This window comes from Ranitomeya variabilis, chromosome 2 (assembly GCF_051348905.1).
Source record: "Ranitomeya variabilis isolate aRanVar5 chromosome 2, aRanVar5.hap1, whole genome shotgun sequence".
In the NCBI taxonomy this organism is placed as follows: domain Eukaryota; kingdom Metazoa; phylum Chordata; class Amphibia; order Anura; family Dendrobatidae; genus Ranitomeya; species Ranitomeya variabilis.
The window spans coordinates 28523222-28539319 of record NC_135233.1 but is presented as its reverse complement, the minus strand read 5'-3'; the positions used below and the strand labels follow the sequence as shown (position 1 = coordinate 28539319).

Genomic DNA, 16098 nt, shown 5'->3' with positions numbered 1-16098 from the left:
TTTAAGTATATAATTCCACATGTGTTAATTCATAGTTTTGATGCCTTCAGCGTGAATTTACAATTTTCATAGTCATGAAAATACAGAAAAATCTTTAAATGAGAAGGTGTGTCCAAACTTTTGGTATATATGTGTATCTATCAATCTCTCCCCCTTTTAAAATAAATTGTAAGAAAATCTTTTACTATTTTGTTAAAAAAAAATAATAATTAACCAATGGGTTAAAAATAAAAAAATAAAAAGGCATTTTAGTTGCTTCCCTCCCATAACAAAATTAGATTTAAAAAAAAAAAAAAAAAAAAACAACAATGGCGGAATAGCAGAGGGTTTTATTTTTTTTTTTTTTTTTCACCATTTATAATTTTTTCTCCCCCATGTCTCAGTACATTATATGTTATAGTGAATGGCGTCAATTAAAACTACATCTCGTCCTGCAAATAACGAGCCTCATACGGCCACACGTAGACGGGAAAAATAATAACTGTTATGGATCTTGGAGGACGTTCGTCCTGGGATTTCATTCTTTGCAGGAAGTTACCGCCGCTCATTTCAGAAATCTTTTGCTAGAAGCTTAATCCTTCGCCCGTCTCAGATTTTGGCTCCGGCTCCCATCGCTGCCCCAGGAGGTGTCACTTACCCTCTAGATCCAGGTGAGCGGCGCAGAATATACAAGAGCAGCCGCGTCTCAGTTACATGGGGCCGGATTAGAGCGGCTCGGCGGAGGACACGGCGGCGGATCACACGCACGGCCATCACTGCAAAAGGATTGTTGTGTGGGGAAATGTGCAGGTAAAACCGACACCAGCGAATTCCAGAGAGGTGATTGTGATCTGGCAGCCGGTGAATAGAACCAGCCGCAGCATTCAGGGGCGAGAAGCCTCTCTTCCCACGGATCCAACACGATATGAATGCGTTGCTATGTATAGAGGTGTTTGTAGACTCCGAGGAGGAACTACAAGACCCAGATGATCATGTATACAGTGTATATACACACTAATCAGCCATAATATTAATACCCTGGCCAGTGAAACTATAACATGGATCATCCGGCAACAATGGCACTGCGGGGATGGGATATATATTAGTCAGCAGTAGTGTTCAGCTGGAAAACTAAGTCCTAGCATCACGTGGATGTGACATGTACTACCTACGTATTGTACGAGACCAGGACCTTTCCTAAGGATAAAAGGTTCCGCATTGGAAAAAGAAAAGTCATATCTACATATAATAAACAGATCAGATACGTCATGGTACCGATAAAAAAAGAAAAAAAACACTTAATTTTTCCTTGTGGTGTAGTACTTCTTTTCACACGCAGGTGTCAGTGTTGCTGCATTAACGTCTTATAAGGGATGATAGACATTCATAGGCAGAGCTCCGGCCCTCGCCCGCCCCAGCCTGGCATTGTGGAGCCGTGGTACCATGTTACTGAGCAGCCATGCGATACACTATAATTACACAGCAGCCTATTAAAGTGTTTAGTTACATGCAGCCTATTGTCTACTAAACACCGTGCGTGAGTTAAAGTGTATAGGAGACGCTGCACAGATCTCACGAGAAAAAAAGGGTTTTGTCATTTGAAAAAAAAAAAAAAAAGTGAAATATGATACCACACATCCCTGGGGGCCCCCCATCTACAACTCACAATTGATTGGATGATGTAAGACCAAAAACATTCAGAGTGTGCGCCCACTCTTGTGTCTGATGAGCAATCCCACCGACATGGTGCCTGCAGCCACCACTAGGGGGCGCCTACTGCTAGTGTGGTTATGATGACATGAATGGCCCCCCACTGAGGCATATAACAGGGCAGATGCACGACGGGGAGAACGGGCTCCACCAACAGTTAGAACCACATCCCCCTCCAAATTGGATTTTAGGCTTTGCAGTGATGCTGCTTACACATCTTATATTGCAGCTGGAAAAGAATCAGGACCCCTCCCCCCAATATAAAATCGGATGGGGTCAGTTCCCATGAATAAGTCAGGTTTGACCGTCATTGTACCAATGCATATGGCCACCGACAGATCTCCTTGTGCCCATGCTACAGGGTACTTCTATCTGGCTGCGTGCAACCCCCCCATCCTTGGTCCTCAAGGTCAAAGTTAAACTGAGACAACTCCCTTGGTCATTGCCGATACACAAGATCATTAAGTGAATATTAAACATTTATTGAAAATGATAGAAATATTCCGAACTTTTCAGCCAACATCTGGAATAAAAAAAACGAAAAAAAAAAAAAAAAATTTTACTTAATTGTAAGTGTTGATTTAATTTTCATCTCATTCAGGGGCCGGGCGTCCATGGGACAAATGTCCATATTCTGATCCATTTCCAAAAATAAAAAGAAGCTTTTTTTTTTACTTGGAAGCAAAGAACATCCCGACCTTCGACCAGCACAGGAGGATTTCTTCTTTTAGTAATAAGTTTTTCCTCATATTTACCCCTCCCTCACTTTATCTTTTCTGGAGTGGAGAAAAAAAAAAATAAAAAAAAAATTCTGATAACCGATTCTCTTTCCACGTCTTCTGGGTCGGCCAGTCAGTTACTTTCCATGGTGGAGCTGCGGGATTCCTTCGCCACCATTAGTCGCATCAGCTGACTGTGGAACTTCTCGATCTTCTTCACGTCCTGCGCCTGATCCGTGCTGTACAGCAAACACTGGAGAAGAGGAAAAAGAATATGGGAGCAGAGCCGGGCCCACAACCAAACAGAAAGAGGAACAACAGTTAAAGGGCGTGGACATTTTTTGCAGCCAATTCTCTTTTTAAAATGGCTCTAGAACAAATTTACAAAAATTGTATATATTTATTGTTTATGTTTCCTATGCAGATCTGTGAGCACCATTACATCACAGCCTGTCACTGCAAACAAGTGTTGCTCTACTTCCTCTATGTACAATGACTGATTACTGTATATAGAGGTGTTATCAGTCATTGTACAGGAGGAAGAGGTGAGCTGTGATATCACCTATTGTGAATGGTGGATCCTGTGTTATCTACTGTATATAGAGGTGTTATCAGTCATTGTACAGGGGGGAGGAGGAGGTGAGCTGTGACATCACCTATTGTGAATGGTGGATCCTGTGTTATCAACTGTATATAGAGGCATTATCAGTCATTGTACAGGAGGAGGTGAGCTGTGATATCACCTATTGTGAATGGTGGATCCTGTGTTATCAACTGTATATAGAGGTGTTATCAGTCATTGTACAGGAGGAGGAGGTGAGCTGTGATATCACCTATTGTGAATGGTGGATCCTGTGTTATCTACTGTATATAGAGGTGTTATCAGTCATTGTACAGGAGGAGGAAGTGAGCTGTGACATCATTTTCACGTGAATGTATAAAATGGAGTAGGATTTTTCATTTTCCCCTGTTCACACACACACACACACACACACACATGCTGTGGGCGCTCACCCCCCTTCCCCTTCCCACGGCCTTCGCTTGCCTAGGCACAATTCCTGTGTAACAAACTCCTCTCTGCTCTTTTCCCCCTCCCATCGGAAAGTTAATTAGCCCAGTGCTGGCTTTGTCCAAAACAAACATGTGCTTTTCTTTGTAGATATGGGAGATAGTAAAAAGGGCATATCTAGGGCCCAATCAATGATAGAAAAATGATAATTACTTACGGGTAATTTGATTTTCCAGAACCATGACAGCACTGCACATGAGAGATGGCATCCGCCCCCAGGAACAGGAAACCTGCAGCAGAGATAAAAGAATGGGGCGGCCACTCTCTCCTCAGTTTGTTTCAGAGTATGGAAGATGACCGCTTTGTTAGTACACATTCATATATCATATTTACATTGTATAGCTATATATTAGCTCTTATCTATATGTCAAGAGTAATATATATATATATATATATATATATATATATATATATATATATATATATATATATATATATATATATATATATTTTTTTTTTTTTTTTTTTTTTTTTTTTGTGAATCACACAACCATCACCAAGATAGGGCGGGAATTAATGCGGTGCGGTCATGGTTCTGGAAAATCAAATTACCCGTAAGTAATTATCATTTTTTCCCTTCACCATGACAGCACCGCACATGAGAGGAAGAAATAGAAGACTCCTTAGGGTGGGACAACAGCAGATAGGCCTTTCAAACTTGGCTTTCGGGAGAAAGGTGTTAAGTCTAGCCTATAATGTCGGAAGAAGGTAGAGGGTGAGGACCATACTGCCGCCCTACAAATCTGCTCCACCGAAGAGTTTGCCCTTTCCGCCCAGGATGTGGCAATAGCACGCGTAGAGTGGGCCGTAACACCCTGTGGGGGAACTTGGCCAGAAGAAGAGTACGAAAGTGAGATAGCTGTACGCAACCACCGTGCAATAGTCGCCTTTGAGGCCTTTTTTCCCCTGTTTGTCCCCTGGAAGGTGACAAAAAGGGCTGATGACTGACGCCAAGATTTTGTGGCTTCTATGTATTGAAGCAGGCAGCGTCTGACATCAAGACAATGGAAGGTTAGTTCTCCCTGGGATTTTGGTTGAGGACAAAATGAGGGTAAAATAATTTCCTGGCCCCTATGAAATTTAGAATTGACCTTTGGTAGGAAGGCCGGGTCAGTTTTGATAACTACTCTGTCATCCTGGAAGGTAGTGTAAGGGGGGTTCACTGAAATAGCCTGCAGCTCGCAAGTACGGCAGGCTGAAGTCAGAGCAACCAGGAGGACAGTTTTTAGTGTCAAAGATTTTATTGAAATAGAATCAAGAGGCTCAAAGGCGGAAACAGTTAGAGCATTTAAAACTAAATTTAGATCCCAGGGAGCCACCTTGGGAGATGATTTTGAGGGTCTAGATGTAAAAGAGGCTCGGATGAACCTATAGCCCCAAGGGTGGTCAGCAAGTTTGAGATCAAACAGCGCACCCAGGGCGGAGACATGCACCTTCAGGGTGCTAGTAGATAGCCCTCTCTCCAGACCTTTTTGGAGAAACTCTAAAATTTATTTTACCGGGACTTCTTGGCCGGTCTGGGACAATTGTCGCCCCGAAAATTCCAGGAATTTCTGCCAAATTTTCTGATATTTTTCTGAGGTGACTTTTTTCCTGCTAGCGAGCAACGTGGTTACTAAAGGGTTTGAGAATCCCTTTGCTAGTAGCAGTCCCCTCTCAAGTTCCAGGCGGTGAGATGTAGCCCGTGTACTTGAGGGTGTTGAACTGGTCCCTGATGTAGGAGATCCGATGTGTCTGGAAGGATCCACGGGTCCGAGATAGACATGCGTCTGAGCCACGTGAACCATGCTCTTCTCGGCCAAAAGGGGGCTATGAGTATTACTCGTGCTTTGTCTTCCCGAATTGTCCTGAGGACTGTCGGGATTAACGGTATTGGGGGAAAAGCATATGCCAGATGAAAGTTCCACTGGTATAGAAACGCGTCCACTCCTTCCGGTTGTTCTCTTGGGTTTAGAGAATAGAACTTGTTCACTTTCCGATTTTGTTTTGTGGCGAACAAGTCTACTTCCGGAATGCCCCAGTTGGCACATATTTTCCCAAAGACTTCCTGGCTCAGGGCCCACTCCCCTTGATGTAATGGGTGACGGCTTAGGAAGTCGGCTACTTGATTTTCTGCTCCTCTTAGGTATGTCCCAGTTAGAGAGAGAAGGTTGTTTTCGGCCCACAAGAAAAGTTCTTTGGCTTCTGTCATCAGGGATGGTGATCTTTTGCCCCCTTGGCGATTTATATAAGCTATTGCTGTGTTGTTGTCGGATAACACCACCACATGCCTTCCTTGTATTCTTTCTCCTATTTGAAGAAACGCTTGTCTCACCGCTGACAGTTCCTTCAGATTGGAAGACGCTTCCGTCATTGAGGGCTCCCATTGACCTTGTAGGACTTGATCCCCCACATGCGCTCCCCATCCCCACGGGCTCGCATCGGTGGTGAGGATTACTGGATTTTGCAATGACCATGGTACCGCTTTGCTTAGATTTTCTGGTTTTAACCACCATTTTAGCGAGTCTTGGACCCTTGGAGATAGGAGAATCTTCCGATTCAGATTGTAAGGGTTTCTTGCTTGCTCGGCTAGTACCTGCCATTGCAATTCTCTCGTGTGGCTTTGGGCCCACCGTGTCGCTGGAATTGTCGCCGTTAGAACTCCCAGAAGCGACATTGCATTCCGTAGAGAGAGAGATTGTTGTTGCTGAAGAAGTTGCACCTTCTGTTGGATAGACTGAATCTTCCTCTGTGGGAGGATACACTCTTGTTTGATGGAATCTAGTAGGATCCTGAGGAACTCTTGAGACTGTGTTGGGACAAGTCTTGATTTCTTCAGATTTATCATCCACCCCAATCTTGTTAACACGTTTATAACTGTTGTGACTGCTTTTTAGCAATCTTCTTTGCTGTTTGCTACTATCAAGAAATCGTCCAAATAAGGCACCAGTAATATGTCTTGTTTTCTGATGTAGGACGCCACCTCGGAAATAATTTTGGTAAACACGCGGGGCGCTATGGCTACCCCAAATGGAAGACATTGATACTGTAGGTGGGTGGGAGTTTTTTCGAGGTTTACTAGCAGTCCGAGATATTGCTGATGTTGGCTTGCGATCGGCACATGGTAGTAAGCGTCTGTAAGATCGATTACTGCCATGTAACAGCCTGGGTTGAGTACTTTTATCGCCGTCCTTAGAGTTTCCATTTTGAACTTCTCTATTTGAATGTACTGATTTAAGGCCCTCAAGTTGAATATTACTCTTAGCGAGCCGTCTGGTTTTGGTGTTAGAAATAGGGTGCTGTAGAACCCCTTCCCTATTTCCTGATGAGGAACTCTCACTAATACTCCTTTTTGTATGAGGAGATGAACTTCTCTTTCCAGTGTGGCCTGAATTTTTCCCGCCACCTGGGTCATTTTTAAACGATTTGGTGGGAGGCTGGAGAATTTGAGTTTCAAACCTTCCGATAATAGGTTGATTATCCACTGAGAAGCCGGCAGTGCCGCCCAGTGGTGGACGAACCACCGGAGTCTTCCCCCCACCGGAATCCTGGCGTCATTGGTGTTTCGGATCAGATTTAGGGGGAGGCTTGTTGAAAAGGAATCCTTTCTGTTTCTGATCTCTCCAAGGTCTGCCTCGACCAGACCCGTCATCTGAACGGCCGCGGGCCCCCCTGTATCCAGATCCCCGAAAGGACGAACGGGAAGTCTCCCATCGGTGCCTAGGAAAGGAAGGAGGAGGAAACCGCTTCTTTTTGTCAGACACTTTCTCAAGAATCTCGTCCAGAGCTTTACCGAAAAGATATTGCCCTTCACAGGGTACGCCGCAGAGTTTGACCTTCGACTGGAAATCAGCTGCCCAATTTTTCAGCCATAATGTTCTACGCCCAGAGTTGGATAAAGCACAAGCCCGTGCGGCCCCCCTGACCGAATCAATTGATGCATCCGCCAAAAATTTTGCGGCACCTTGTAGGGAGGGCAATGCCTCCAGTAGTTTATCTCGCGGGTATTTATTCTTGATTTGGTCACTACTTAACTCCTCCAGCCACTTGACCATAGCACGAGCCGTGCAAGTGGCTGCAACCCCGGGCTTAAACGACCATGTTGATGCCTCCCAAGCTGATTTTAGAAAGGCATCTGCCTTCTTGTCAAGGGGGGTCTTTTAGGGCTCCCATATCCTCAAAAGGCAATGCTACCCCTTTAGAGGTGCTGGCTATGGCGGCGTCTAATTTAGGAGCCTTTTCCCATTCTTCACATACCGCTTCATCAAAGGGGTACTTTCGTTTTAAGGCTTGAGGAATGGAGATCTTTTTATTTGGCTTTTTCCACTCTTTCTTAATTAAATTAAGTATCCATGGGCTCTGCTATATACTACATAGGCTGGGCAATATACTCCATGGGCTCTGCTATATACTACATAGGCTGGGCAATATACTCCATGGGCTCTGCTATATACTACATAGGCTGGGCAATATACTCCATGGGCTCTGCTATATACTACATAGGCTGGGCAATATACTCCATGGGCTCTGCTATATACTACATACCGTGTTTCCCCGATAGTAAGACACCCCCAATAGTAAGACGTAGTGGGGGTTTTAGCGGGGTCGGCTAATGTAAGACGCACCCCCGAAAGTAAGACGTAGTACTGCACGTTGGAAAAATATAAGCCGTACGACAATTCAGCTAAGGCTTCACTGGTAACCAGGGTAAACATCGGGTTACTAAGCGCAGGGCCACGCTTAGTTACCCGATGTTTACCCTAGTTACCAGTGTAAATGTAAAAAAAAAAAAAAAAAGTGAGGTGTCATATCTTGTTTTTTCCAGAGGTGATTTTGGAGTTTTTGGGCTGTCAGAAAGATACTGTTGACTTCCATCTCCGAGGGCGCCCCAGTGCAGGCTACAGTAGGCCGGCTCTGGCGGCGGGTCCATGCGGGGTGGAGTAGATGAAGCTGGCCGCTGCTTGCTGCTCCGGAGCGCACAGTCCGTGCGGGGGATGGTGCACCGGGCCGGGGGAGGACAGGACGTGCAGGTATTCGCCGCCTCCTGCGCCAACCACAGCGCCGCCCCCGGCCACGAACCCCCCGGAGAAGCTGGAGCATTTGTCGGGGAGCAGCAGCTGGTCGTGCCCGAGGTGGCTTCCCTTTCTCATGGTACGGAGCCGCCGCCTTCTCCGCTCTCCTCGTGAGGCGGATTGTACGGCTGTGTGTGCTCGGGCCCCAGCTCCGACCTTCGCGCATAAACCGCATCCCTTCATTCATTGTCAGCTTCCTGGAGCCATTTTTCAGCCGCGGTGGTGGCAGGGAGGTCGGAGCTGGGGCCCGAGCACACACAGCCGTACAATCCGTCCTCCATATGCCTCCCCCGGTGCTCGATAGCCCTCCGACGAGCTCACCTCAGCACCTGCTCTAACTGCAGCCCCGGCTATTTGTAGGGTGCAGGCCGGGCAGTGCGGATTACTGGGGTCACAAGGAGGAGAGCGGAGAAGGCGGCGGCTCCGTACCATGAGAAAGGGAAGCCACGACCAGCTGCTGCTCCCCGACAAATGCTCCAGCTTCTCCGGGGGGTTCGTGGCCGGGGGCGGCGCTGTGGTTGGCGCAGGAGGCGGCGGATACCTGCACGTCCTGTCCTCCCCCCGGCCCGGTGCACCATCCCCCGCACGGACTGTGCGCTCCGGAGCAGCAAGCAGCGGCCAGCTTCATCTACTCCACCCCGCATGGACCCGCCGCCAGAGCCGGCCTACTGCAGCCTGCACTGGGGCGCCCTCGGAGATGGAAGTCATCAGTATCTTTCTGACAGCCCAAAAACTCCAAAATCACCTCTGGAAAAAAACAAGATATGACACCTCACTTTTTTTTTTTTTTTTTACATTTACACTGGTAACCAGGGTAAACATCGGGTTACTAAGCGCGGCCCTGCGCTTAGTAACCCGATGTTTACCCTGGTTACCAGGGGACTTCGCATAGTTGGTCGCTGGAGAGCTGTCTGTGTGACAGCTCTCCAGCGACCACACAGGTTTTTTTTTCAATGTAAGACACCCCCCCCCCCCCGATAGTAAGACATAGTGGGACTTTGAGTGGGAAAAGAAAGTAAGACGCTGTCTTACTATCGGGGAAACACGGTAGGCTGGGCAATATACTCCATGGGCTCTGCTATATACTACATAGGTTGGGCAATATACTCCATGGGCTCTGCTATATACTACATAGGCTGGGCAATATACTACATGGGCTCTGCTATATACTACATGGGCTGGGCAATATACTCCATGGGCTCTGCTATATACTACATAGGCTGGGCAATATACTCCATGGGCTCTGCTATATACTACATAGACATAGGCTGGGCAATATACTTCATGGGCTCTGCTATATACTACATGGGCTCTGCTATATACTACATAGGGCAGTATATAGCAGAGCCCATGAAGTATATTGCCCAGCCTATGTAGTATATAGCAGAGCCCATGTAGTATATAGCACAGCCCATGGAGTATATTGCCCAGCCGACGTAGTAAATAGCAGTGTGGGCATCATATGCCTGGGGGGAAAAAAAAAAAAAAAAAAAAAAATAAAATCGCTATATACTCACCTTCCGGAGCCTCCGCATCCAGAACCGGGCTTTCCCGCTTGCGATGAGCCGGTGACTGATCCATGCTGCGGTCTTGCGAGATGATGACGTAGCGGTCTCGCGAGACCGCAATGTCATCATCTCGCAAGATCACAGCATGGAGCAGACACCGCCGCGTCGCAAGAGGGAAAGTCCGGTTGTGGATCCAGGGGCCGCCGGACGGTGAGTATATAGCGATTTTTTATTTTGTTTTATTATTTTTAAACATTAGATCGTTTTACTATTCATGCCGCATAGGCAGCCTGAATAGTAAAAAGTTGGTCACACAGGGTTAATAGCAGCGGTAACGGACTGCATTACACCGCGGCATAACGCAGTCCGTTACCGCTGCCATTAACCCTGTGTGAGCGGAGGGGAGTATGCGGGGTGCCGGGCAGTGAGTGCGGGGAGTAAGGAGCGGCCATTTTCTTCCGGACTGTGCGCGTCACTGATTGGTCGCGGCAGCCATGACAGGCAGCTGCCGAGACCAACGAATAACCGTGACAGAAAGACGGAAGTTCCCCTTAGACAATTATATAGTAGATTGTCTGGTTACGTCCTGAGCATTTATAATTCCCTCGCTGCATTCGTGCCTGCTAGCCAGTCCACAGAAGCAGCCTGTCCGGCGACTAATTATCCTAGGTGTAGTTTCCTGACTGACCTGAGGGTAAGGGGGGTGCCGGAGAACTGCAAGTTCTGAAGCGGAATATACATAAGACCCTGCAGTTCATGATATATTGTAGCAGCAGTGGGATTACTAAAATAAAGCCCCTGCGGTAAATTGATAGGTCAAGAGCCTTGTTTGTGTCATCATCACATTGTAGCAGTGGTGGGATAACTAAGATAAGCCCCCCTGCACATGTGATAGCCGTGTGCTGGCCAAAGGTCACCCCCGATCCGTGACAATCATCTATTGTGAATGGTGTATCCTGTGATAACACCTCTATATACAGTAGATAACATAGGATCCACCATTCACAATAGGTGATGTCACAGCCCACCTCCTCCTTCTCCTGTACAATGACTGATAACACCTCTATATACAGTAGATAGCAAAGGATCCACCATTCACAATAGGTGATATCACAGCTTACCTCCCCCGCCTGTACAATGACTGATAACACCTCTATATACAGTAGATAACATAGGATCCACCATTCACAATAGGTGATATCACAGCTCACCTCCTCCTCCTCCTGTACAATGACTGATAACACCTATATACAGTAGATAACACCGGATCCACCATTCACAATAGGTGATATCACAGCTCACCTCCTCCTCCTGTACAATGACTGATAACACCTCTATATACAGTAGATAACACCGGATCCACCATTCACAATAGGTGATATCACAGCTCACCTCCTCCTCCTGTACAATGACTGATAACACCTCTATATACAGTAGATAACACCGGATCCACCATTCACAATAGGTGATATCACAGCTCACCTCCTCCTCCTGTACAATGACTGATAACACCTCTATATACAGTAGATAACACCGGATCCACCATTCACAATAGGTGATATCACAGCTCACCTCCTCCTCCTGTACAATGACTGATAACACCTCTATATACAGTAGATAACACCGGATCCACCATTCACAATAGGTGATATCACAGCTCACCTCCTCCTGTACAATGACAGTTTGAGTGCAATGTTTGAAATGCTCTGCAATTTTACATAACGAGATTGTCCAAATTAGAAAATCCCTTTTTGATCTTGTTTGTTATTATATGGCAAAAAGAAAGCAGTTTTCTGGCAGTAATCTCTTCTTACTCGGCCTGTGGAATATCCCTTTATGGCTCCAGCTGCTGTGACCAAGAGAAATCACAGCCGTCCCTCATTCTGCAGACTACCGTGGATTTATGTGTAGTCTGTATCCATATACTCACATAGCTCTGCAGGGGAGCTGCACACACAGAACGGTAGGTTATAAGTCAGGACAATTCGCAGAGGTGTATACATGGCACTGGTAGAGTGCAGGGGCAGGGATTTAGGTCACCCCCTGTAATGTCTACTCACCACTACGTCATCTGTGACTTTCATACGTAAGGTCCCATCACTGTGCCTGTACTTCAGCGCCACTCGCACCTGTGGAGGAAAGAGCAACCAGTGAAGCATTAGCCCTGGCACTGATCGGAGACAGTCTACAGGCGGCTGCAACCTTCCCTACAGTGTCATCCCCAATCAGGGAAATGTATGGGCCCCGCCATCTCCTCCTGGTGTAATGCTTACAGGGTAACTAAACACTCAGGGGAGGATTGCTGGGATTCCCAGCCAAGGGGCCACGTGGGATCAGCTTATTTTCAAAGGACCCTTCCAACAAGCAGGCATTGTCCACAGTGGAGAGTCCCAGACCAAGCAGACACCTTGCTTTATGTAAGCAGATAGAGGCCGGCTGTGGAGTAGAAGAGCGCAGCATAGTGGCCGGTCTCAGGTATTGAAGAAAGTGTGATCCGACTGCAGTACCCGAGAACAGCCACCGCGCGGTGCTCTTCTGCTGCTAACACATTGGTGGGGTCTGACACCTCCGCTGACCTAGGCCACAAATATAGGCCACAAATATAAAGAGTGGACAAAAACACCTTTAACCACTAAAGCCAATGGTGACTAACTGCTAACAGACAACTGTCCCCTCCTGTCACTATGGGACATCACAGCAAGAAGCAGACGGGTCACTACCACAGTTCAGGGTCCAGCACCTTCAGCCCACCTATTAGGCCTAGTGAAAGTATGCCATACAAGCCATTAAAATTATTGGAGGGGGAAGATGATGTTTATTTATTTTAAGAAATATAATGTACGGTAAATAAGTTAAGGAAAAAAAAAAAAAAAGTAACATTTTGTGAGGTGTAACCATACCCCCAGATCAATGGCATTGTGAGGTTCTCTTTGGATGTGGCCTTTCAAAATATAATATACACATTATTTTTTTTTTATTTTGAAGAATCTCAGAACCAAGACACTCAATTCCTGTGTCTCAATTTTTCCCTTACAGCATATGGGATAAATAGGTTTATACCAGTTTGGGCAACTACACCGCAATACTACATGTTCTAGTTTTTGCCATTTATGGTCAGAAAAGAAAAAGGGAAAAAAAAAAAAAAAAAAAAAAAAGAAGAGGACGGGGGTACGCTTAAACTTTGGGGACGAGTTCTGTATTAGACCCTTAAAAGGTCTAACTTGCTGAGTAATGTAATAGCCATCCACAGACCTAGTCACCATGGCAACTAGAAAATTATAACCCGTCTATAATAATATAGTGACATTAGCAGACGGCCGACACTGAATATTCAGTCGCAGAGAATACCGGACAAGAAGCAGAAGTTCCGCAACTTTCTCATGTGCTTGGTTTTGATTCCTTGCCATCTTTATATCTCTGCTTGCTGTCAGTGAATGGGAATATTCTAGTAAAGGAGGAAAAGGAAACTGAACAGGAGAGGACAGGATCAGACGACACAAGGTTTGTTTATAGTCTGTAACCATAGAGACAAGAAGCTCAGTATAAGAGCTGCATACGTAATTCAAGGCCATTCTCAGATGTGGTCGCGACCTCCTGCTGCCCAGACTGCTAGCTTAACCCTGTATCTTCTTGGCGCCCCCTACAGCCAGCCCCAGCTACCCAAATGAGGTTGAGGGACTTCTGCACAGCAGGGGGGGGGGGGGGGGGGAGGGTGTATTGCAGACAATACAGACGCACTGGTCTTGGAGATCAGCACTGGGTTTTCCTCAATATACTGGAGGCATTTAGGATGGTGTTCTGCAGTAGTGGACAATCTCTGTAAAGGGGAGGTCTGAAGGCAAAAGTACATTTTAGCTAACTCCCCATCTATTTGATGTCATAAGTAAGCTATTTTCAAATATACTTGCTTTACAAATTCCCCAACTGTTACAGAAAGAAGAAAACAAACAAACAAAAAACCTTATATAGACTGATGACATTTTGAGAGCCCCCAGTGCATGCTGGAAAACTCAAACGAAGCATAATCGTGGCAGAGGGTCACTGCCCCCTTTCTGAAATGAAGAGTCATCAGTGACACTCATTTCAGGGGTGAGGTTGGTCCCTGTACACTGTGTGATGTGCACAGTGACAGCTCTCTCAAATCTGAGGTAATGAGTCGGCAACACAGCTCTGTCACAAACCCAGCAGAGAATAATGATGTCACCGGCAGGGGAGACACTGATCTCCTGCCCGCTGGGTATTGAACATCGCTGTGTTGTGGGCTCTGATCCGCAGCTTTGAGGCAACAAGAGAGTGGGCACTGTCACTGTGCACAGCGTACAAACAGCGCAGGGACGAGAATAGCAAATGAGGTTTACTGTAGATAAGTGTAGAGTAATCCACCTAGGACAGAGTAATCCTATAGCTGCAGATTTATCAAGTGGGAGAAGACACAGGACTACAGAACAGGAGAAAGACGGGGGGATCCTGGGTACAATGAGCGGAGCAGCAACACTCAGTGTCAGGCAGCAGCTGCAAAAGCAAACAAGATTTTAGGGTGTATAAAAAGAGGTAAAATCCCAACATATTGTTACATCTAGAATCCGGGATCCAGGTTTGGGCTCCACATTTCAAAAAGGAGATTGTGACGTTAGAGTCAGATCAAAGGCAGCAACTAGATTATTACACAGGGCTAGGGGGAAGGCGCCATTACTGGTGGAAGGAAGGGGATTCCGGCAGCTACACAGGAAAAGGGGTCTCTACAGTTACAGCAGTCAGACCGTGGACCACCGCCCACAGGAGGGGTAATGGCCGACACTAACTGCCTTATACAAGGGCTGCGGATTCCCTCAGCACAGAACATTGGGGGCTATAGTGCCAGCCCCCAATGAATGGAGCTCAGTGGATAGGAGCCGGTCCACACGGGACCACACAGACCGCAGGTTCCAGATCAGGGCTCCCTCCTCAGCACACAGTGAGCCCAGCAGCGGATCCGGACCAGGCACATTTTGCAGCCGATTTGTTTCTTTAACTGAATCCCACGTGACAAGTGTCCATTTCATTCATTGACAGATACAGAGGTCCTACACGAGGAGGGCGAGCAGTCACCGCCTGCAGTCACACGGCTGCGCCGCACTCACCTTCATGGGGTCGGCCTGGTAGAGCTTCTCGGCGGCCCGGGTGAACTCCTCCCAGGTGCGGTAGTAAGGCATGATGGAGCCGCGCCGGTCACTGTGGCACTGGGAGGCAGGGAAGCCGGGAGCACACATCAGCACTCGCAGGAAAAGCGACCCAGCGCTCTCATTGGCTGCTTATACGACCTCCCACCAATCACAGACGAACACTTCCGGGGCGCAGGAAACTCTATCATCTTGGCATGCATAGAGTGTCTTTCATCGGTGGCCTCTATAGCGAGGAGGCTCCGCTCCCTCTGGTGGTCAATAGCGCTAACTACAGACATATGCAGAGGATGGCAGGCTGCAAACTGAGGGAACACACACACACACACACACACACACACACACACACACACACACACACACACACACTCACTCACTCACTCACTCACTCACTCACTCACTCACTCACTCTCTCTGGGCTACACATACACACTGGGCTACACACACACACTGGGCTCCACATACACACACACACACTGGGCTCCACATACACACACACTGGGCTACACACACACACTGGGCTCCACATACACACACACACACACTGGGCTCCACATACACACACACACACACTGGGCTCCACATACGCACACACACACACACACACACACACACACACACACACACACACACACACACACACACACACACACACACACACTGGGCTCCACATACACACACACACACACTGGGCTCCACATACACACACACACACACACACTGGGCTCCACATACACACACACACACACACTGGGCTCCACATACACACACACACACACTGGGCTCCACATACACACACACACACTGGGCTACACACACACACACACACACTGGGCTCCACATACACACACACACACACACTGGGCTCCACATACACACACACACACACACACACTGGGCTCC

At 47.1% G+C, this 16098-nt stretch overlaps 1 protein-coding gene across 2 annotated transcripts; it reads right to left on the bottom strand.

The window, feature by feature from the left end:
• Nucleotides 1-2155: 2155 nt before the first annotated feature.
• On the bottom strand, nt 2156-15351 carry SRP9 (signal recognition particle 9). 2 transcript variants are annotated; one of them, XM_077282205.1, is made up of 4 exons: nt 15157-15351; nt 12097-12165; nt 3635-3707; nt 2156-2661 (listed from the first exon to the last, which is right to left on the bottom strand). In XM_077282205.1, the coding sequence occupies exons 1-4, from the start codon at nt 15283-15285 to the stop codon at nt 2546-2548; spliced, it is 387 nt and encodes a 128-aa protein (XP_077138320.1). In that variant the 5' UTR covers nt 15286-15351; the 3' UTR covers nt 2156-2545. The 2 variants fall into 2 exon arrangements, with proteins under 2 accessions (XP_077138320.1, XP_077138321.1); XM_077282206.1 differs by lacking the exon at nt 3635-3707 and having other exon boundaries at nt 15157-15322.
• Nucleotides 15352-16098: the final 747 nt, after the last annotated feature.